At 47.5% G+C, this 21,741-nt stretch overlaps 1 protein-coding gene across 1 annotated transcript in view; it reads right to left on the bottom strand.

Annotated features, from left to right (window-relative positions):
* Positions 1-2,842: 2,842 nt before the first annotated feature.
* The window catches only part of P4HA2 (prolyl 4-hydroxylase subunit alpha 2), a 39,691-nt gene continuing 20,792 nt past the window's right edge, over positions 2,843-21,741 (bottom strand). The window contains 9 exon segments of the mRNA XM_036240185.1: positions 2,843-3,258; positions 5,332-5,428; positions 5,811-5,879; positions 7,609-7,674; positions 8,255-8,308; positions 12,686-12,785; positions 13,024-13,094; positions 19,435-19,611; positions 20,414-20,607. Coding sequence (XP_036096078.1) covers positions 3,188-3,258; positions 5,332-5,428; positions 5,811-5,879; positions 7,609-7,674; positions 8,255-8,308; positions 12,686-12,785; positions 13,024-13,094; positions 19,435-19,611; positions 20,414-20,607 — 899 coding nt within the window. The 3' untranslated portion in view covers positions 2,843-3,187.

The raw sequence follows: 21,741 nt of genomic DNA, 5'->3' as shown, positions 1-21,741 counted from the left end.
AGAAGTCCCCATAACTTCTGGCTGGAAAAACCAGCGGGAACTGAGGCTCAGGGAAGCTGAAGCAGCTGGAACCCCAGGAAGCTCCTCTTAAAGGGCCCGTGCACAAACTTACTCAGACTCTCTCCCTCTAAGCTTGGAGGGGAGGCAGCTCGAGGGGTGCCAGAGACATACAGGGAAGAACTGAGATGTTTGGCACTGCAGTGAGGGCTGGAGAGGGGGCTTTCTCCGGGATAGACATGCAGTCAAAGGCCTTTGTTCCTTTGGTGAGCCCTTCCCTGGGATGGCAGACAGACTCCATATCTGGGACTCCAGCAACCTGGCTCACACTGGTTGCCCCACCCAACTTTCAGGCCCACCCAAGCTGTTGCCAGTTGCTTAACCATAGGATCCTGCTTCAGGTTTTCCTAAATTCTTTCAAACAAGCAGCATCTGGTCTCAGATAGTCCCATACCTCTCATTAAGTAATACACAGAAACAAACACAGGGAGGCAGCCAAAATGAGGAGACAAAGAAACAGGTCCCAAATGAAAGAACAGAACAAAACCCTAAGAAAAGAACTAAGCGAAATGGAGATAAGCAACCTAACAGATGCTGAGTTCAAAATACTGCTTATAAGGATACTCAGTGAACTTAGTGAGGGCCTCAAGAGCATTAAAATGAACCAGTCATAAATGATGGATGCATAGTCAGAAACGAAGGAGGCATTAACTGAAATAAAGAATAATTTACACAGATTCAATAGTAGAGTACCTAAATCCAAGAAGCAAACCATTGATTTGGAATATAAGGAAGCAAAAAATGCCCAATCAGACCAGCAAAAAGAAAAAAAAAATCCTAAAAAATGAGGATAGTGTAAGGAGCCTCTGGGATAACTTCAAGCGTGCCAACATTCGCATCTTGGGGGTGCCAGAAGGAGAAGAGAGACAACAAGAAATTGAAAACCTGTTTGAAACAATAATGGCAGAAAACTTTCCTAACTTGGTGAAGGAAACAGACATACAAGTCCAGGAAGCACAGAGAGTCCCAAACAAAATGAACCCCAAGAGGCCCACACGAAGACACATCATCATCAAAATGCAAAAGGTTCAAGACAGAGAGAATCTTAAAAGCAGCAAGAGAAAAGCAGTTAGTTGCCTAGGGAGTTCTCATAAGGCTATCAGCTGATTTCTCAAAAGAAACTTTGCAGGCCAGAAGGGAGTGGCAAGAAATATTCAGAGTGATGAAAACCAAGAACCTGCAACCAAGATTACTCTATCCTGCAAAGCTGTCATTTAGAATCGATGGCCATATAGTTTCCCAGACAAGGAAAAGCTAAAGGAGTTCATCACCACCAAACCATTATTATATGAAATGTTGAAGGATCTTCTTGAAGAACAAGATAAAAAATATAAACAAACAAAATGGCAATGAATATATAATCTATCGACAATGGAATCTACAAACAAAATGAACAAGCAGAACGGAAATATTCTCATAGATACAGAGAACATTTTGTTCGTTGCCAGATGAGAGGGGGGTTAGGGGAATGGGTGAAAAAGGTGAAGGGATTAAGAAGTGCAGATTGGTTGCTAGACTGACAAACCTCAAAGAGAAGATGGTTTGGTGGTTGGAAAGAAATAAACCAAAGAACTTATACACATAACCAATGGACACAGAAAACAGTGTGGGGAAAGGCAGGAGGGGGATGGTAGTGGGGAGGAGGGGGTCAATGGGGGAAAAATGAAGAACATCTGTAATACATTCAACAATAAAAATAAAAATAAAAACCTAAAAAACAAAGTATGACAATACCAGATATTAGAGAAGGTTGGGATAAGAACCCTTGTTTACTCCTGGTAATAATGCACATAACCACTCTGGGATACATTATATGGTACTGAAGACTCATCTACTAAGACTCAGCATTTCTACTTCTAGATATACATACTACAAAAATATGTGCTTATGTACAGCAGGAATCATGTATAAAACTGCAAATGGCAGCATTATTCATAATGTATAAAGACTGAAACTGACTCAAATGTCTATTAAACAGTATACTGGCAATATTATGGCATCATCATAGAATATACATTAACAAAACAGAATGAACTATACAAATTAAAACAGACTACAACTACAGAACAACATGGATGAATCTTAAAGCAACCACTGAATAAAGAAAGCCAAACAACAACAAAACAAAAAAACAATACTCTAATCCCATGTACCAAAAGTTCAAAATCCAGGAAAAGAAAATGACTACTTATTTAGGCATGCAGATACAGATAGTAAAACTACAAAAAAACACAAAGGAAAGTCTACCACAAATCATTAGAAACGGTTACCACCAAGCTACTTGAGGAAGGGGTGCAGGGTAGGAGATGTGATCCAGGAGGGGCTCACAAGGGGCTCCTGAGGTGTGCATCTGAAAATTATCTGGGAAGTGGTGACATGGGTACATGTGCTTACCTTCATATTCTTTAAACTGTACATATGTGTATCCCAAACAATTCCATGTGTGTATCTCAAAATTTTTAAATAAATTTCAAATTATAAGAGCATCATAGTCATGATCATATATGATGACCTCTATGGTCTGAGAGACCAGGAGAGACTACTTCCTTCACTTTCCAGAAAGGACACTGAAGCTTGCAGGAGATGGAAGTGTTGACACCAGATCTAGTGCCCAAGGTCAGGGTTTTGCCACTAAAGTACTATTACCCAGAATCTGCCTCTACAGAGGAGATGCATAGAAAATGGTGAACTTGGTTAAAGCTCCCCCGTCTTAAAAAAAAAATACTCCAAATGAGGTTCTTTAAGGCTTCTGGCAGGGACATTTTATTTTTTGGTTAAAGCCACATTATTAGAAATGCCATAAAAACAAATATGTAAACAAGGTATCAGAACTTTGGTTCACTGAAACACCTCACACCCAAAGCAGCTGAGGTACAAAGGCACCTCACTAGGTGCCAGACAGCCTGACTCTGCTGCAGCTGCTCTGACCAGAGACAGCACAGGCTGACCAGAAAGTCGAGGACCAAGGTACCCAGGACCCTCCCCTGTCCACTTGGTCTGCTCCAGACAAACATTAATTACCCCAAAGACCCGCCTGACAGGGGCTAGAACATACAAAGAAAGGTGTTTGTCACGCTGAACTTGAAGACAAAGGGCTGTGGGGCCAGGAAGAGGAAGGGCAGGAAGGATTTCAGTCAACTTCTGTTGATCCACATGGCCTCAAGAACTCCTGTCCTCGTTCATGGAACCACTTATTGGAGACTGTGAACAGATAAAAAGTATGTTACAATCCTTGGTTCGATCAGCCCCCAAATTAACAATTCCTTCAGAAGGAATCCTGCGGTGGGCCTGTGATTCAGATGTGAGTATGACGTGGTCTCCGGTCTTAAGTTGCTTAGGAGCCAGTGAGGAAAGCCTGTATAGACAGATAATTGTACAAAAACCTACCAGTGACAGAAGACACATGCGCCTATGGTTGCCATAGAAACAGAGCCAAAGGGCATCTAACCATGTGAGGGAAGAGGAGACCCCAGGGCTGGGCATGAAGCTTATAGGAATTACTCAGGGAAGAAGATGGACAGACCATGATGGTTCCTATACCAAAGGGGTCCAGGAACTGGGTACAGGATGAGAAAGACACGAAGGCATGAAGCAGCCTGGTGTGTGTTAAGAAACCCAACCAAATTGATATGACTGGAAGGTGGCAGGGATGGGAACTGAGAGGTAGGAGGTGAGGTGAGGAAGCCTGTCAAGGTGGTGGAGGGCCTAGACATCAACCTCAGGAACTGGGGCCAGCAGATGCAGTCTGTGTGCTGTGGGTAGCCAAGTGCTCACCTAAAGCTGTGTCTCAGATTTACATAAAGCATGATTTCATTCCTCAACACAGACTCCTTCACAGTGAATAAAACACATTTATTCTAATGTACTACAGAAGTCATAGAGTGTTTTAAATATAAATTAACTTAAAGTAATATAGGTACTTAGTGGAAAAAAAATCAAATTGTCTGCAAAGCTTATAATGATAGACAGCAATCTTCTACCTACCCTTTCCCACCACCCCCACTTCCAGAGGACATTCAACTTCTTCACTTGTTTCTTCTAATAGTTATCCTCATTTTTCTAAATACCATGCTTATAATGCTATTTTTTCCCCCATTGATTTTTTTTTTTTTTTAAGAGAGAGATACATCAATTGGTTGCCTCCCACACAGCCCCAACCTGGACCAAAGATCATACCTGCAACCCTGATCTGGAACTGAACCCATGACCCTTTGGTCCATGGGCTGACGCTCTAACTGCTGAGCCAAACCGGCCAGGGCCTTATAGTGCTATTTCTTGACTTTCGATTTTGGATTTCTTTTATACTACCCCTAAAACACATACTTATTACCTCTTTTCTGCCTAATAAAGTTAAATCAAGGTTTTAGTTACATTAATATTTAGTGTTTACACTGTTATGTCATGTAAATATTGCTCACACATGAGCCACCTAATAGATTAGACTTATAGTTCCTTTCTTGTATAGCTTTTCCCTTTCCCTGGTCAGCAACTGCCTCAATTTCTGTTTTCATTTGCTCAATTTTCTGTGAACCTATTACTCTTTATCCCCAAAACTCCCCAGGAGGGCTGTAAACTCCTCTCTTCGAGATCACTTCCTAGCACATGCTAGTTCAAGCCTCTCCATGGCTCATCCCAGCTGCTTCCAGATAAGGCTCAGGCTTCAGCCTCTGTGATTTGGTCCCAGCCTCCAGCCTCATCTCTTGTTCCCTGTGCCACAGGCCTCCTTGTATCCAAGTGACAAAGGCAGCCAGTCCCCACACCTGTGGTGCTGGTTTTAGCCTGTGCCTTGTTCCACATGGGCCTTGCTTTCTTGGGACAACTCTTCCCCTCTCAGACTCGAGTTCTCCCCCAGGGTCCCCTCAGAACCCTTGCCAGAGTCCATTACTCTAAGGAGCCATCCTGGACCTCTGATGCTTGTCCAGTTATCTTCCTCGAGGCTTCCTTAGCTCTCTTGGCATCTCTGAGAGTGACTTCAAATGGTTGTCTTGGCACATATGCAGCTGAGTGGACAGCTATGTAACTGGGTGGGACTACAAGTTAACAGAATTTTAAAAAACACCTCAAAAAGGTAGACAGGCCCCGGCCGGTTTGGCTCAGTGGTTGGAGCAACAGCCTGTGGACCAGAGAGTCCCGGGTTCGGTTCCCACTAGGGGCACATACCAAAAAAAAAGGTAAACAGTCTTGGCTTTGTCTCCCAGCACAGTCTAAGGATGGCCACTAGAGCCCACCCAGGCTGAGACCACCAAGGCCAGCACCACTCCTTAAGCCACTCACCCCACTTGCAGCCCACAAGCACTGGGCAAGCAGCATGTCTCGTTCGGTAGTCACCTTCCCCACTCCGCAGGAGGTTGTACCAGAATACTGCTGTGCCCTGGGAAAAAGAGACACCCCGTCAGACAACATTCTTAGAGACTGGGCTCAAGAACCTGACTGAGCACCACTGAGCCCCTCCCTGAGCAGAAACACCTCACTCTCCCAGGTACAGGGGGACATGGCTCTGGGATACCAGCTACAGAAAAGTTCCCCAGAAAGCACCTACCCTTCACGGGGTGGTAGATGTCTCCAAACCTACCTGCCCCTAAGGGACCTCCCTCCTCATCCCTTCTCCCCAGATGGAAGCTGGGGCCACAAGGTCAGAGTTTAGGCAAGAAGCAGCTAAGGCCCCTCCCAGTGAGAGTCAAGTGGTCCAGGGAATAGGACTAGGGAACATAAAGCCTTGCTTCAACATCTGAGTCATAAGAACCCAAACTTACCTTCTTAGGCCAAATTGCAGCCCCCAGATCAGGGAAGACGGTGGCACCACCAGCTTCTACATCACTCATCTGAGAATACAAGGCATAGAGCTTGGCCCTTCTGCCCAAGGCTTTCAGAGCAAGAGCCACAAAGGACATGACAAGGTACGCAGATCCACCTCCTCTGAGCATGAGCAGCACAGCCTGGAGGCTCTGCTCCACAGCCAGTCCTTCAGCCAAGAAAGGCTGTTCCCATGCCCTGCCCCTTCCTAAACCCTGCCTAATCTGTATGGTTCCTCAGGACAGTGACAATGCCATGGGCACTCATGAGCTATAGGCCTGCAGGAGACCCACATCTCAGCTGTCATCAGGTGGGAACAATCTAAGTTTTACTTGGAAAATGCCTGCCTGACTTCCACCCTTTGTATCCCCATTCAGTCAGGGCCTTGCCTAAGCCACTACACCCCATGAGCTGCCCTGAGCAGGGGCTCTCTGATGCTTCCAATACCATCTGGGCCCCCACTGTGGGCTCTGTTTCTCTGGCTCTAAAATCTTGTTGCTTTAGTTAGACCCTCACCCTCCTAGATCAGTGCCTGCCCCAGGGACATCTGGGTGGGCAAGTGGGGCATTGTCTCTCCAGAGGCCCTGCTTTCTCCTGTGAGAAGGCCTCAAACTACACGGAACACAAATTCCATTCCACTCCTGCCCACACACTACTTCTTTCTCGTCTGGCTCTCTCACTTCAATGTTTTTCCCTATAATGTAATAACATTTGCAACTAATAAATATTTCCACAGGACACATACCAGACAGACTGAAGGGCATTCGACAAACACAGAAAACAAATAAGATGAAAACTCCTGAGGGCCACAGCCCTGGGGATCAAATCCAGACTCTTTTCTAGAACCCAAAGGCCCTGTCAGTCTCACAAGCCTCGCCCTCTAGCCACTACCAATTTATGCCTCTGAGCCACCAGCCTATTTCTACTTTCCCAACATCACACACTCCTTTCCTCTTCCAGGTCTTCGCACACTCTCTCTCCTTCCAGAAACCAAGTTCCACCAACTAATTTCCACTCAACCTTCAAGTCTCAATATTGACATGTTACTTCCCAAGGGAGGCCTTCTTTGAACACCAACCCTAAGCTACTGTCTTCAAAAGCACTTGTCACCATGGTAACAAAACGACCGCTCCTGTGTTTAAAGTAAGCCTCTCATATTAGACGGCCAGCCTTACAAGGGAGTCCACACACATCCTGCTCACCAGTGTGTTCATGGCAGTCCCCAGCACATAAAAGCCACACAATAAAAACTTATTTCAGAAACCAGAGGAAAAATGGACACAGGCATCTGTCTCTAAGTTTCTTGACAGCTTCTGTGCCTCTTTAGGGCTGGCTCTCTCAGCAGAGGGGAGAGCAAACTGCTGCTCATGTGAGGAAAACCCAAGGGCCTGTGGCTGGACTGCAAGTAGCCTATGGGAGACAGGACACCAAGTGTGGGGAAACTAAGGCAGCTCTCCTCTAAGAGCACCTTGGGGTGACTTCCTCACTCTGCTGCCAAGGAGGGAACTTTCCAGGGCACCCACCCCAAAATTCCAGACTAGCCCTGAGCCCAGGGTTGTAAAGGTCCTGGGGGCCAGGGTAGCCCATGGATGGAAACAAAGACCAACAGTCTAATCCAGACAAGAAGGATGCTGAGGGCAAGAAGGACCCAGCCACTGAGCAACGCCAGTGGCATCAGCCCCGACAGGAGTGCATATAAGAGAGCTTTCTGGACCCAGACTCCTCTTAAGGCCCACACACCGCACTTATCATACTCACATAGTTTAAGAATGTGGCCACACGGTTCCCCGTCCCTAAATGCTTGAAAACATCTTGCTCATCGTTCTATAAAATTAAGTGAGAGTGAACAGGCGGGCCTGGACCCGATACTTACATAGTTAAGAAACGTCGCTAACCTATTCCCCTCTGTTTTGAGGCCGCTGTCAAAAGGTCGCTGCAACAAACAACAACTTTCACCCAAGTTTGCAAGTTGGCCCCAGGACATTCACCCACCACCCACCACCCACCGACTGAGGCCAAAAGGGTCAGGGAAGGTAGTGAGTGTATGTTCCACCCATCAGCCTGGACCATGGGCCAAGGCTGCCATGCAAACCCTGGCAGGGCGTGGGGGAGGGGGCAGAAAAAGCTTTCACAGACACCTATGAGGTCCTCTGCTCTACATTCAGGGCAAAGAATGACAGGGTTGGACAGGGAGAGTACTCCCCACACACAGGGGCAACAGCCAGGCTACACTGGGCTCTGCAGGGCCCGTGTTTCCAGAGTTGGGCTTCTCCAGTAACAAAGACTTGGCCCTGATGAGGTGGGGAGAGCCTGATGTGGAGGATGAAGTGCTTCCAGAAGCTCCAACTGGAAGCAAACCAACTGGAACAGGGCCCTCTGAAAGCACCGGTGCTTTGAGCCTTACCCTAGAGAAGTCAAAATGTGGCTCGTACTGTCCTCCCATTCCGTAATTAGCAACCTGGTGAAAAATAACAACATTGGACCTTGTCAGCAGCATGAACAGCCCAGAACAGCCCATCTCCCCAGGGTACTATCTTCCCAGGTAGCAACTAAACAACCTGAACCCCAAACAGCCAGAACCCCCAAGACCAGCCTCTCTAAGATGGAAGGTGACTGCCTGGCCAGCACAGGCAGAACAAACACTGCAAACATGTCTACAGCTAGACCCACATTTGCAGCACAAATATGGGTCCCCAAACAGAACAGAATGGGCCACCTGCTTGCGGCCACCTGCTTGAGAGAAAGCTCCAGTCCTTCAGGGATGGCCGCAGAGGGAGCCCTTGAGACAGGCCCTGGCCTGAGCCCTGATTGTTTGGGAGAGGAAGAGAAGGTAATCCAGAGGAAAGTCAACAACAAACTCAAGATTGGAATTTTTTTTTTATCCTCACCCGAGGACATTTTTGCATTTATCTTCAGATAGAGCAGGAGGGAGAGAAGGAGAGAGAGGGAGAGGGAGAGGGAGAGGGAGAGGAAGAGGGAGAGGGAGAGGGAGAGAGAGAGAGAGAGAGAGAGAGAGAGAGAGAGAGAGAAACATCGACGTGAGAGAGACACATCGAGCGGTCACCACCCACACGATCCCAACCAGGACCGGGGACAAACTGTAACTAAGGTACATGCCCTTAGCGGGAACCGAACTCGGGACTCTCCGGTCTGCAGGCCGACGCTCTAAACGCTGAGCTAAACCAGCCAGGGAGAGGTTGGAATTTTTTAAAATACTAGTTTGGAAGCTTCTCAGTGCCTGTTACTGCTCCTGCCACCATGCCCCAGGAGCTGATCCTGGTCAGGCTGAGCAGGGCGAACATATTCCTCCATCCTGCAGTGGTCTGCTGCATGGAGTGCTTCTGCCTCCAAGTGAAACAGCAGCACATGGGCAACCAGTTACAGGGTGGCCAGAGCTGCTGCCCTACCCCAGTGCTCCCAGCAGGAGCCTGGACCTGGACTAGGACCTGAGCCACCTCAGCTGCAGAAACTACCAGGTGTCATTAATTGGATTATGTGTGTGAATGCCTTTGTGACCAGCTTATCAGCACAATGTTGATCCTAAATCACAATGGTTATTTTAGCTTCAGGAGACAGTGGGACAAAGTTCAAGATGAAGTTCAGAATCTGATATGAAAGCTGGTCAATCAAGTGGTACCACCAAAGTCCATCTGGGAACACTTGGTTATTGTGGCTTACTGAAACCCTAAAAACATTTGGGGCTCAGCTATTAGTCCTCAGGAAAATGGTACTTTTTGTGTATTCTTCCAGGTGATTCCAACTGTCAGGTGAGAAATACTACAAAATTGGCAACAATGGGGGCCATTAGCCTTGGGGTGGGCAGGGAGGGTGCACTTTACAATAGAGAATCCTTCTGTTGGAGCATAAACAATATTCGTCTAACGGAATGAAGTACAGAATTTTAGCGGCATGATTTTCAGTCTCCAAAAAATAAAAATTTTGATATGAAGAATCAGGGAATGAAAAAATGCTATCATCCACTGCTTCAGCCTTCAAGATTCCCATACCAAAAACACCCGGACATCCTGTCAATGGTGCAGGAGGCCGGGTTCAGTGGGTGGCCCAAAGGCTTGAGGTACCTCTAAATAGGGAAATGCTGATTGGTTGAGGAAGTGACAGTACAAGGCTTTTTCCATGGGTCCACTCTAGTCGAGAACTTAAAATGTTAAACAAGACTGTCATCACCATGCCACTGCACTTGAGAAACCTCCATCACTGCTGTTGCTGGAGGTGTGGAGTATGACTGTATTTTCCAACACTCCTACTTGTTGGATGGAGTGCTTACATGCTCAGATCCCAGGAAGTGAAAGACACTGCACTTCTCTAGGTGGCTTGTCCTTTAACAGTTGGGGAACTACATTTGATCATGGTGCTGAAGTCATTGTACCTACACTATCTAATACTGTTCCCCAAATAGTGCACTAGCAGGCAGCATGGTGAGTGTCATGGGAACTTCTGGGTTTGCGGCAATCAGATTCACTTTCTGGGCAAACTCCGGTCCGCAGGCTCACACCTTTAATAACAAGCAAGCGCACATCAAAACAGATTCCTGTGAGGAGGCATTCATCTGAACCTTTAGATTTGTTGTGACAAAAGCAGAAGAGTCAGTCATTTGAAAGATATGGGTTTTTATGATGCTGACATCAGAGTGAAGGCAAAAAACAAGTTAGAAATCACTATTTTTGGTGAGGCTGATCCATCCAGTCAAGTGTCTTCAATTCCACAATTCTAGCAGTGTGGCCTCTCTTCCTCTGTTTGGCCCTCATCCAATTCACAAGAAAACCTCAATTGTCCCTTTTCCTTAAATGATCTATAGCAAACATCAACTACAGATGAAAAAGTGTCAACAAGTAGCAGAAGAACCAGTTCCTTTCTTGAAGCCTGGAGCGTTCCCACAGGGACTCTGGGTGCATTTACCGCACTGCAAGCAGTCCGTGTGCAATGCGGACTTAAAGACAGATGCTGAAGCCCATGTTCCTGTCCCCTAGACCATGTAGGATCAAAGCTTTCAACATTGCTGGCTGGCAAAAGAAATGCCAAGACAGCTCCTAGAAGAATAAAGCAAACAAAAATGGTGTCTCGCCCTGGTGTGGCTCAGTTGGAGTGTTGTTCTGTGCATCAAAGTGTTGTGGGTTCAATTCTCAGTCAGGGCACATACCCAAGTTGTGGGTTCAATCTCCAGTCAGGGTGCATACAGGAGGCAACCAATCGATACTTCTCTCTCACACTGTTGTTTCTCTCTCCCTCTCTCGCTCTCTCTCTGTTCCTCTCCCTCTAGAATCAGTGAAAAATATATCCTCAGGTAAGGCTTAAAAAAAAAAGTGTCTCCAGCCCCCTGGCAGTGGTCTGGATCTTCCAGAAGATCCTTGACTATAAAAGCCCCTCCACTGGGAGTTCTGGCATTCAGATTCCCATCATCCATTGAGCCACAACATGATGATAGGCCAGGCAAGATGAAGCATGCTTCTCAGCCCCTTGGTCCAGAGTATGGAATCAGCCAATCAAGCAAAATGGTGTATTGATCAGGACCATGAGAATCCTAATACCAGCTCTGATATACAAGAAGCAGTGGCAGATATCTTAAACAGCAACAACAACAACAAAAACACTCTGCTCCAGAAAGATATGAATCACAACAAAGCCAACTGGGATGTATCTAGTACAGTGAGAGCCCTTGTTTCTATTGAAATGGTGCTGTTCTCACATAAGAATAAAGCAGGAAATGTGGCTAAGTCCTCTGTCTATGAGCTTGTCTGCAGAACTTACTTAAAAATTAGGCTTAAAAACTCAACATTGTTCAATTGAACTGAAAAGATTACATCAAGTTTTCACACAACTGTTAGTAAGCTAATTAGCATGTTTTAAAAAAAAAAACTGTGGTACTCTTCACACATATCCATAAAGATGACCTACAAATGGTTTCCTGATTGCTGACACAGCTATAGACCAAGAGAGGGAGGGAGAGAGGAAGTGAGCAATACAGGAAGGAAGAGAGAGAGAAATTTCCTTGTGTGTATCCAAGCACAAGTTCAGAGAATCATTTCCAAATGCAGTCCAATAAGACCTGTAGCTGATCAAAAAGACCCAAATGCCAAGTCTAGAGGTTAAGAGTGAGATCCTTTAAACACCTAGAAACTCTGGCCAAACAGATCCAGGAGAATCTAAAAAATGCCGGTGAAACTTCTCCGACAGTGTCTTAGGCCATCACCTTACAACAGAACCTGAAAGTCCAGATGTTCAGAAGATGGCCAGTGCTGACTTGAACTCAACAGACTGAGGATTCATTATAAGGAGCTTCATCCCAAACTTTTCAGCACAGTGCTGCCATGTGTCTTCACAATCACCTCTGAAATGGGCAGAATGTCAGGGTTCCACAGTGGGGCTTTGAGAAGAGCATTCCACCTTCACCAGCCAACTGGTCCAGGCCACTCACTTCCACCAGTTTACTCAGAACATCTTCCCTCCAAGAACATTTGCCTAGGACTCACCTTCATGCCCTCTGAAGATAGTTATAGTTCTCTTTGAGGTGTCCCTGGGACTACTTAGGATTTCAGCTTCCTTAGTCAAGAAGATATGAATGGCCTGCCATGCCCAACACTAATCCCTAGCTCCTAGTCACATAGAAGATAATCGGTATTTGCTGAATTGTAACTGATGAATGCCAGCAAGCAAGCTGAATTCTGGTTTCCCAGTGTTACCTCATTCCATATGCACAGCATTATGCAGTCATATAGTCTATTGGACAAGGCTCCCTAAGCCAGGTCTTGGGCACCTTCAGAGACCATCCATTCAGAAATACCCCCTCCCAATCCAAGGTCCCAGGGACCAGCCATACCTGCAACAACTCTGCAGTCTTCACAGTTAACCCTGTGATGTGCTGCATCCGACGATTCACTCGAGCCACAACAGGATCATCATTCTCCTCCAGCCAGGAGCTAAGCCAAAAGAAGAGGAAGAGAGAGAGGGAGGAAAAACAGGCTTAGATGAGGTCCTGCACTCTCCCCCCAGATCAGGGCCAGCACTAGCAGGCAGCATGGTGAGTGCTCTAAGTAAGGGAGGTGCCAGCAGGTAGGACAGGCCAAGCCACCCTCCCTTGGGAGTCCTTGGGTAGGACCTGGGAGGCCCTGGAGCTGGGGCTTGAGCAGTTACCCTGCCACCATCACCTTTGCTGACCTTTTGGAAACCCTGTAGCTGGCAACCGTGAGGACGCCTGTCTTGGGATCACGAACAGTGGCTCGTGCAAGCTGGAAGGCAGGAAGACAGAGCAGACTTACCCTTCTTTGCCTTGAGTGTTTTCCTGGAGAAACTGGGACCACATTTGCCAGTCAGGCCAGTGGGGGAAGAAGCACTGCAGGCAATGGCTGAGCCAAAGCCCCAGGATCCCACAAGCCAGGCCAGTGCGGTAGTCTCAGGCTTCCACATTCCCGCTCTGCTGTCAGACCCTGGCCACTGACCTGCTCAGTCTCTGCCCACCCCTGCTTGCACCCAGGTCTGTGCTGTCTGCAGAGTTATGCCTATGGAGTTGGCTTCACCAGACAGTCCCCTTTCCCACCAGGCCCACGGACCACCCCTGCCTGAGCCCAGCCTGCATGTGGCTGGCCCTGCCACTCTGCCTGTGTCACCATCTCTGAGTCTCAACCTTGCATGCTCCCATCAGCCTGGTCAAGGTCACAGTCCTTCTGAACCTCAGTGGCCTCCTCTGCCAAGAAACCTACGCAAACATTCTCCTCTGCCCCAGCTTACACTGGGCTCCCACTGCTGCAGGAGCAAATACAGGAGCCAGTTTCCACTCCCTTACGCAAGGTCAGATGAAAGAATCAGGAAAGGATTCTGCAAGTGGAAATCAGCGAAATGCTGCCTGGAAGCCAGCCTCCTCACATATATACCTCACACACACACACCCTACCCCTCACCTACTTCAGCTCTCCTATTCTCCACAGACGGGTGCAGTGGTAGACTCCCGGGAAGGACCTCAGCCCAGAGCCGGCCCCCAGTGCCTGAGCTGTGGACAGTCCTAAAGAACGCACACGGGTGGGATCACAGACCCAGATACCCCCACCCCAGCAGCACTTCCCCTGAATTTCACTAAACACCTACTGAGTGCCTACTACATGCTTGACACTATGCTGGGCGACTAGGATGTGGCCCCTGCCCTCAGACAACTCAGTCAAGTGACAGAAAACTAGCTGGGTGATTGCAGCACAGCATGGGAACAGCTGGGAGAGGGATTTGCTTAATGTCTGTCAGTGGGAGACCAGTCTGCAGGGTCAAAATGGTTTCCTGCAGGAGGGGGCCACCTAGCTGGGAATTGAAGGGAAAGCAGGAGTTAGCCAAGTGGGGGACCATTGAAGGAAGAGCAATGTAAAGGGTCAGGGATGAAAACAGGTTGGCACTATGACTGTGGATGAGAAGTTAGAAGAGAACAGGCTAAAGGGGCAAGCGGGGGCCGAGTCTGGATGTGACGCGGTGGCCAATGAGAAATGGAAGGCTTTTACACAGGGGAGAGGCACTCACAGTCTGAATGTAAGAAGGATCCCTGTGGAGACTTCCAGTCAAGAGGACAGTGTAGGTAAACACGGCACTCACCTCCTCCCACAACCACATCAAAATTACAACTAAAGAACAGAACAACCATCATTCAGAACCACCTGACATCGAGCAGAATGGAAGTCCTACAACTATGAAATTAAAGAAGCAGCCAATCAAGACCGGTAGGAGGGGCGGCAGCACGGACAGGCTCGTCCACACCCACATGTGGAGGATAAAATCAGGAGGGACACCTCGGCTGTGAAGGTTATCCCGGAAGAGTGAGGGGTCCCTGTCCCACACCAGGCTCCCGAGCTCAGGGTTCTAGTGCCAGGAAGAGAAGCCCCCATAACTTCTGGCTATAAAAACCAGTAGGAATGGAGGCTGAGGAGGCTAAGGCTGCAGAAGCCCCAGGCAGCTCCTCTTAAAGAGCCCATCATGAACTTATTCAGACCCACTCCCTCCAGGCTCCAGCATGGGGTAGGCAGCTTGAAAGGCACCAAGACATATGGGGAAGAACTTACTTGTTTGGCACTGGTGCAAGAGCTGGAGCGGCAGCTTTTTCCTGGACGAGTGCTAGCAGAGGCCTTTGTTCCTTTTATGAGCCCTTCCCCCACGGGGCAGGCAGACAGCCCCCATATCTGGGACTCCAGCAACCTGGCTCATACTGTTTGCTCCACCCTGATGATTCCCTGAAGCCCTGCCCCACCCAACTTTTAGGCCCACCCAAGCGGTTTCTAGTGGCTTTACCATAGGATTGGCCTTTCTTGGCTCCTGTTTCAGATTTTCCTAAATTCTCTCAAATAAGCAGCATCTGACCTCAGTGAGCCCCATACCTCTCACTAAGAGAAGCAGCCAGTCTAGGTTCACAACTTGGCTTTGCTTTGCCTGGCTTTGCCTGGGCACCTCCAAGCCCACCACAAGAAGCAGCCATCTGCAGATCACTTTGTAGCTTATGCCTGGTGGCCCCGAGTAAAACACAGGCAGTGGCTGACCTGGCCCTGGAGCCAGCACACCCAGTGGCCAGCTTCAGACCACGGAGAAGCACCACCACCCAATCAACTCCACAAGCGACACAAGGGGTGGACTCAGTGGATACCAGAGTTCTACTAACGTAAGTCTTGCTCTGTGTGGTAGGCCCTTGCACAGCTGGTCCTCCAAGGTAGTCAGAAGTCAATGGTCAGTGGGCCCAGCCAGTCCTTACAGCTGATCAGCCTGAGTAAATCTCTCTCATTGATATGCTAATAGCAAATCAAGATTCAATTACAACAGAAGGGTGTACAGTTCACACAAGGCATGCACCTCAAGGGCCCAGCTGGGTGATCAGGGAGGCTGTGCCACTAGATCCAATAGGACACCTACTACAATAGGCCACCCACCAAGCCTAGGAGACACAGCAACTCTTTCTAATACATAGAAACAAACACAGGGAGGCAGCCAAAATGAGGAGACAAAGAAACACGTCCCAAATAAAAGAACAGAACAAAACTCCAGGAAAAGAACTAAATGAAATGGAGATAAGCAAGCTAACAAATGCAGAGTTCAAAACACTGGATAGAAAGATGCTCAATGAACTCAAGAGTATAAAAAGGACCAGTCAGAAATGAAGGGTGCACAATGAGAAATAAAGAATAATTTCCAGGGAATCAATAGTAGAGTAGGTAAAACCAAGAAGCAAACCATCAATTTGGAATATAAAGAAGGAAAAAAATGTCAATCAGAAAAGAAAAAAATAAAATAAAATAAAATAAATGAGAACAGTGTAAGGAGCCTTTGGGACAACTTCAAGTGTACCAACATTCACATTATGGGCGGAAGAGAGAGAGCGCAAAAAATTGAAAACCTATTTGAAAAAATAATGACAGAAAACTTCCCTAACTTGGTGAAGAAAACAAACATATATATAAGTCCAGGAAGGACAGAGAGTCCCAAACAAGAAGAACCCAAGCGGTCCACACTAAGACACATCATCATGAAAATGCCAAAGGTTAAAGACAAAGAGAAAATCTTAACAGCAGCCAGAGAAAAGCAGTTAAGTTACCTACAAGGGAGCTCCCATAAGACTGTCAGCTGATTTCTCAAAAGAAACTTGAAAGGCCAGAAGGGAGTGGCAAAAAATATTCAAAGTGATGGAAAGCAAGAACCTACAACGAAGATTACTCTATCCTGCAAAGTTATCATTTAGAATTGATAGACATATAGACATATAGTTTCTCAGACAAGAAAAAACTAAAGGAGTTCATCACCACCAAACCAGTATTTTTTTTTTTTTTTTTTAATCCTCACCTGAGGACATTTTTTTCACTTATTTGTCAGATAGAGCAGGAGAGAGACAGGGAGGAAGAGAGAGAGAAACATCGATGTGATTGCCATCCACACAACCCCCACCAGGGCCAGGGATGAACTGCAACCGACGTACGTGCCCTTAGTGGGAACCGAACCCGGGACTCTCCGGTCCACTTGCCGAAGCTCTAACCTCTGAGCCAAACTGGCCAGGGCACCACCAAACCAGTGTTATAAAAAATGTTGAAGGGTCTTCTTGAAGAAAAAGAAGATAAAAAATATGAACAATAAAATGGCAATAAATACATATCTATCCACAATTGAATCTACACACAAAATGAACAAACAGAACAAAAACAGATTCAGATACAGAGAACATTTTGTTGGTTGCCAGATGGGACGGGGTTTGGGGGAACTGGTGAAAAAGGTGAAGAGATTAAGAAGAACAAATTGGTTGTTGAACTGACGAACCTCAGAGGGAATGGAGGGGAAGGTAAGGAAGATATAAACCAAAGAATTTATATGCATATATGCATAACCAATGGACACAGACAATAGTTTGGGGAAAGCAGGATGGGGGCAGGATCGGGGAGGAGGGTGTCAATAGCGGGAAAAGGAGGGACATCTGTAATACTTTCAGAAATAAAAATAAGTTGAGGGAGGGAGGGAGGGATGGAGGGAAAGGAAAGGAAAGGAAAGGTCCCAGTGGACATCCTGTGGAAAGTTGACTAAGGAGGGACCAGAGTATGAATAAGGCAGAAGTCAGGACAAGAGATGATGGTAGCCTGGGTAGGGGTAGCAGAAGGAATAGATGGGCCAGGAGGTGGTCAGGAGGTGAGATCAACCAACCTGGACACTACGCTGCATGTCTGGTAAGATGGCCAGTGCACCCAGGACAGAGGGCTTCCCCGAGAGCACCTGCCTACAGCTCCTCCCTGAGAACAACTATAGCTGCATCTAGACCCCATCTAAGCATCTGAGCCTCACTGCTGGCCTGACAGCCACAGAAGGCTCTGGGCAGCTGTGCTCTGCTACCAAGGACAGGCAGGGCTACTTTGAAACAGACTGGGGACTCACAGGCAGCTGCCAAGAATTCCCCACAGGCCCTACTTCAAAGCCAGCAGAGCATCTGTCCCTCACAGTCTCCGGAAAAGGAGAGGTCACTATATTTGACTCTTCACATGGCTTCTGTTCAAAGACAAGTTTTCCCAACATCCTCCCCCACAACTGCCCCTGCCACACACGTGCTCATGTGCACCCACAACTTCCCAAGACAAACACACAGACAGAAATGTTTCACTGTCTGGATCTAAGGAATGGACGTGAGGAATTTCTCAGCAGATTATGACACAACAGTGCCTCTCTCACCTGGCAACCAGGAAAGGGGTTTTCTTCCTCACAGGGCTTTGGAGCTGATCCAGGGAGTGCAAAGGGGTGGGTCCTGGTCCCCATTCTCTATACACACTGGATACATCCTCTCTCGGCCACATCAATGATACAACTGACTCTAGTACCTCCAAGCAAGGTCCTCATCCAAGATGAGGTCCAGGGGATAGGACAGGAACCTAGTTTAGGTCTCTCCATGAGCATTGGGCCTCCTGGCCACTAGAATTCTATTAGGAGCAGAGCAATAACAGGTCTGGCTAAATCCTCCCTCTTAATTACCAGTGACAGGAGAAGGGTGGGGATATGGCAGTAAGCCGTTCTTTTATAAAGATGTCAAATGCAAGAAAGTCTTTTATGAACTAGAAATAGAAAAATAACTTTACAACATGATGACATGTATACAAAACCAACAGCCACTGCATACTTAGCAGTGAAATAATAGGAATTTCCAGTTAATTCAGCAACCAGACAAGGATGCTTCTTGCATCAATGTTCCACAAGCTCTGGGCATTTCAATAAGACACCAAAAACAAAGGAACTATAACTATTAAGAAGTCAAATTTTTCCTAAATTGCAGGTGATACTACTGTCTGAACAACCCAAAAGAATCAGCTGAAAGCCAAAAGAGGAACAAGTTCAACCACAAGCTGTGACCTGCCCAAGTCTGGTTCCTCATGGGTAAGATGAGTATAATGACACAGCCTGCTGAACAGACCTATCAGCTAACATATGTTAAGCACTTAGAACAGGGACTGTCACACTTAACCACTCTGTAAATATTAGCTATTACTATGAAATATACTTTTACAATCAACAGTTTAGCATTTAATATAATAATGTAACCAGTGCCAATAGAATGATGAAGAAAATAAGTGAAGTTACAGAAACAAACAAACAAAAAAAACTATGCAGGAATAAACAATAAGAAATGAGCAGGGCTTTATGAAGACAATTTGAAGAGATATGAATGAATGAAGACACCCAGAAGGCTCTTGGACGAGAAGACTCAATACTGGAAAGATGTTTATTCTCCTCCTCTGCATCCTGATCAGGAGCTCCACAGGACCCAGCTGGGAGCACCCTGTGGCAAACCTCCTAAAATCTCCCCCATACACACCAGCCTCCAGCCAGGTGAGCTGACGCGTCTCACTGTGGGCCTGCCCTGCCCCAGTGAGCCCTTCTATCCTGCAGTTGTGCTCTGCTCAGCTGACTTGCCGTCCACAGAGGTTCCTCAACTGTCTTCCCCTCTGGATCAACAAGGTCTGCAGCACCTCGGTACCCCCACAGCTGACTCATGCTAGACATCTGCCAAGGCCAGCAGGACAGGCAACAAACAGCCCCGTGGTACCAGAAATGAGAGACCCAAGAAGGACCTGCACAGACACTTACTTTAGGTTTTGCAATCTCCTTGATCCTCTGGATTTCCTCGTCGGACATGACATCGTAGTACCTGACAATGTGTGGACTGTCCCACTCGTCCTCCTCTTTGAAGGGGGCGATGAGCAGCTCTGGCGTCCTGTTACCATGGTGGTACCTACAGAAAAGCCTCTTCTGCCTCTGCGGTGTCTGGGGAGCACAGAGCAACAGGCCCTGAGCTCAGTGAGTCCTAACCCCCATCCCAGGCTGCTGGCTGCAGACACTGGTCTCACACCCTGCGGCCACCAGCTGCTCCCTCTCGCCCCACCACAGAAGAAAACAAAACCCCCAGCTTGATGGACATAAAATGACACCCCACACATCATGCAATGTTTCTTCTTTCCCAAGCATACCTCTCGTCCACAAGTTCTGTGGCAGTGGTGACCCCTGATCTTTTTCACAGAGATGTGAGTAGGTTTAAAGGACTGGGGTATGGGGAGGCCTTTCCAGGAGGAAGGGTCAGTGGGAGCCAAGCAGGCGGCATGCAAAGGGCCGAGAGACGGCCTCATCCTGAGACTCCTCAAGGTAGCACTGGGATGCCAGGGCTCTCCAAGGCCAGTGATACCTGATACCACACTCTAGCACCTGCCACAATCCAGCAACTGGCATGTCTTTACTACAGAGACCAGGACTCCCCCCGGGGTCTGAGGAATGTTCACATCCAGGGTTTTCTGCCCAACAGTGACTCAAGCAGAAACTGGGGGTGTTGGGGATGAGGAGGGGAGCTCAATAATAATTTAGAGAATTGAAAAACTACCTGTGACATGAAGGGAGAAAGTCTTCTGTCCTATACCTCAAAGAACACACACACATCACCCTCAGCAGATGTTACAAAGAACTAGGGAAGATGCTGAAAAATAACCCACAGAGAAAACATCCTCCCCAAATCTGCCTGTCCAGAGCCATAGCCTAGGTCCACAGCCTGGGTCCCTGACCCAGCCACACGTCTCACCAGTTTGACACCCTCCCCACGACAGAGGCTCTCGTAGACATCCCTCTCGGGCAGGTAGTCCACAGGCCTCTCATAGATGCTGTCCAGGGTCACTTGCTCAGCTTCTGTCTGATTTGATGCCAGTTTTTCTCTTTCTTCCTCCAACAACTGTTCAAAGTATCGCAGATTCCCTCCTGCTCGTTCATGGCTCGGGTCTAGAAAAAGCAGAGAACAAGAGAGAAAAGGAAACCACAACCATCTGTTAGGTCATTTAGAGAAATTATTCTATAAGCGGTTTTCTCTCCCAGCAGCTCACTCCCTGCTGCATCCTGCCTTCCACAGCACCTAACCAGGGTCTGCAAGTCAGAGCAGAGCCAACAGACGTTCTCTCCGCTCTGAGCAGTGACGAGAAAAAAGCGACCAAGGAGGGACACTTAGCCAGCCACCGAGGGGGCTGTCTGGAGGTCCGGAGGACACAGGTCCAGAGTTCTGCCTCCTCCTCCTGACTTGGCTGTGTTACATCTGTCCCCTAGAGTACATCCATCCCTGGTGACCACATCACATGCTGGCCACAGATAGAAGGCAGGCTGAATTACTGGCAAACAACAACCCAGCTATGTGACACTGTTTTAACTTGTGCCTCACAACAGAAGGAGCAAGCTTGGCAGGATTCCTGTGCCCCTCCTCAGATGAGAAAACTGAGGCGTAAATGTCTCCTGATTCCCTGTCCAAGGCTCTTAGTAACAGGATGAAATCTACAAAGCTCTCTTCCCCCATCATTCTTTCTGGACACTCCTACCCTAGCTGACATCAAACTCATAAAAAGCATCAGCATAAAAAAACCTTTGCTGGCCTATAAAATTCCAGACTGTGATGTTCCCATATATTACATCTGGGTGTTAAAAACATAGTGCTTTTGATATCCTTCAGTCCCATAGCACGAGACACATAAAACACCAATGCCTGCCCTGGCTGGTTTCGCTCAGCGGTTAGAGCATTGGCCTGCGGTCCAGAGAGACCCGGGTTCGGTTCCCACTAAGGGCACGTATGTCGGTTGCAGTTTGTCCCTGGCCATGGTTGGGTTGTGCAGGCGGTAGCCACTCAATGTGTCCCTTTCACATCAATGTTTCTCTCTCTCCCTCCCACTCTATCTGAACAAAAAATGGAAAAAATGTCCTCGGGTGAGGATAAAAAAAAAAGAAAAAAACAAACACCAATGCCATGGCAAGTCCACCAGTTACACCTCAGGCCTCTAGCCACAGGGTCATGTCATTGTCACTACGGCAACCCTGAAGTACAGCTTGTTTTTAAGCTGCAATAAAGCCTCCATGCTACATAATAGCAGATGC

This window comes from Molossus molossus, unplaced genomic scaffold (genome assembly GCF_014108415.1).
Source record: "Molossus molossus isolate mMolMol1 unplaced genomic scaffold, mMolMol1.p scaffold_m16_p_4, whole genome shotgun sequence".
Classification (NCBI taxonomy): Eukaryota; Metazoa; Chordata; class Mammalia; order Chiroptera; family Molossidae; genus Molossus; species Molossus molossus.
Note: the sequence above shows the minus strand (reverse complement) of the source record. Positions and strands in the feature narration are given on the sequence as shown.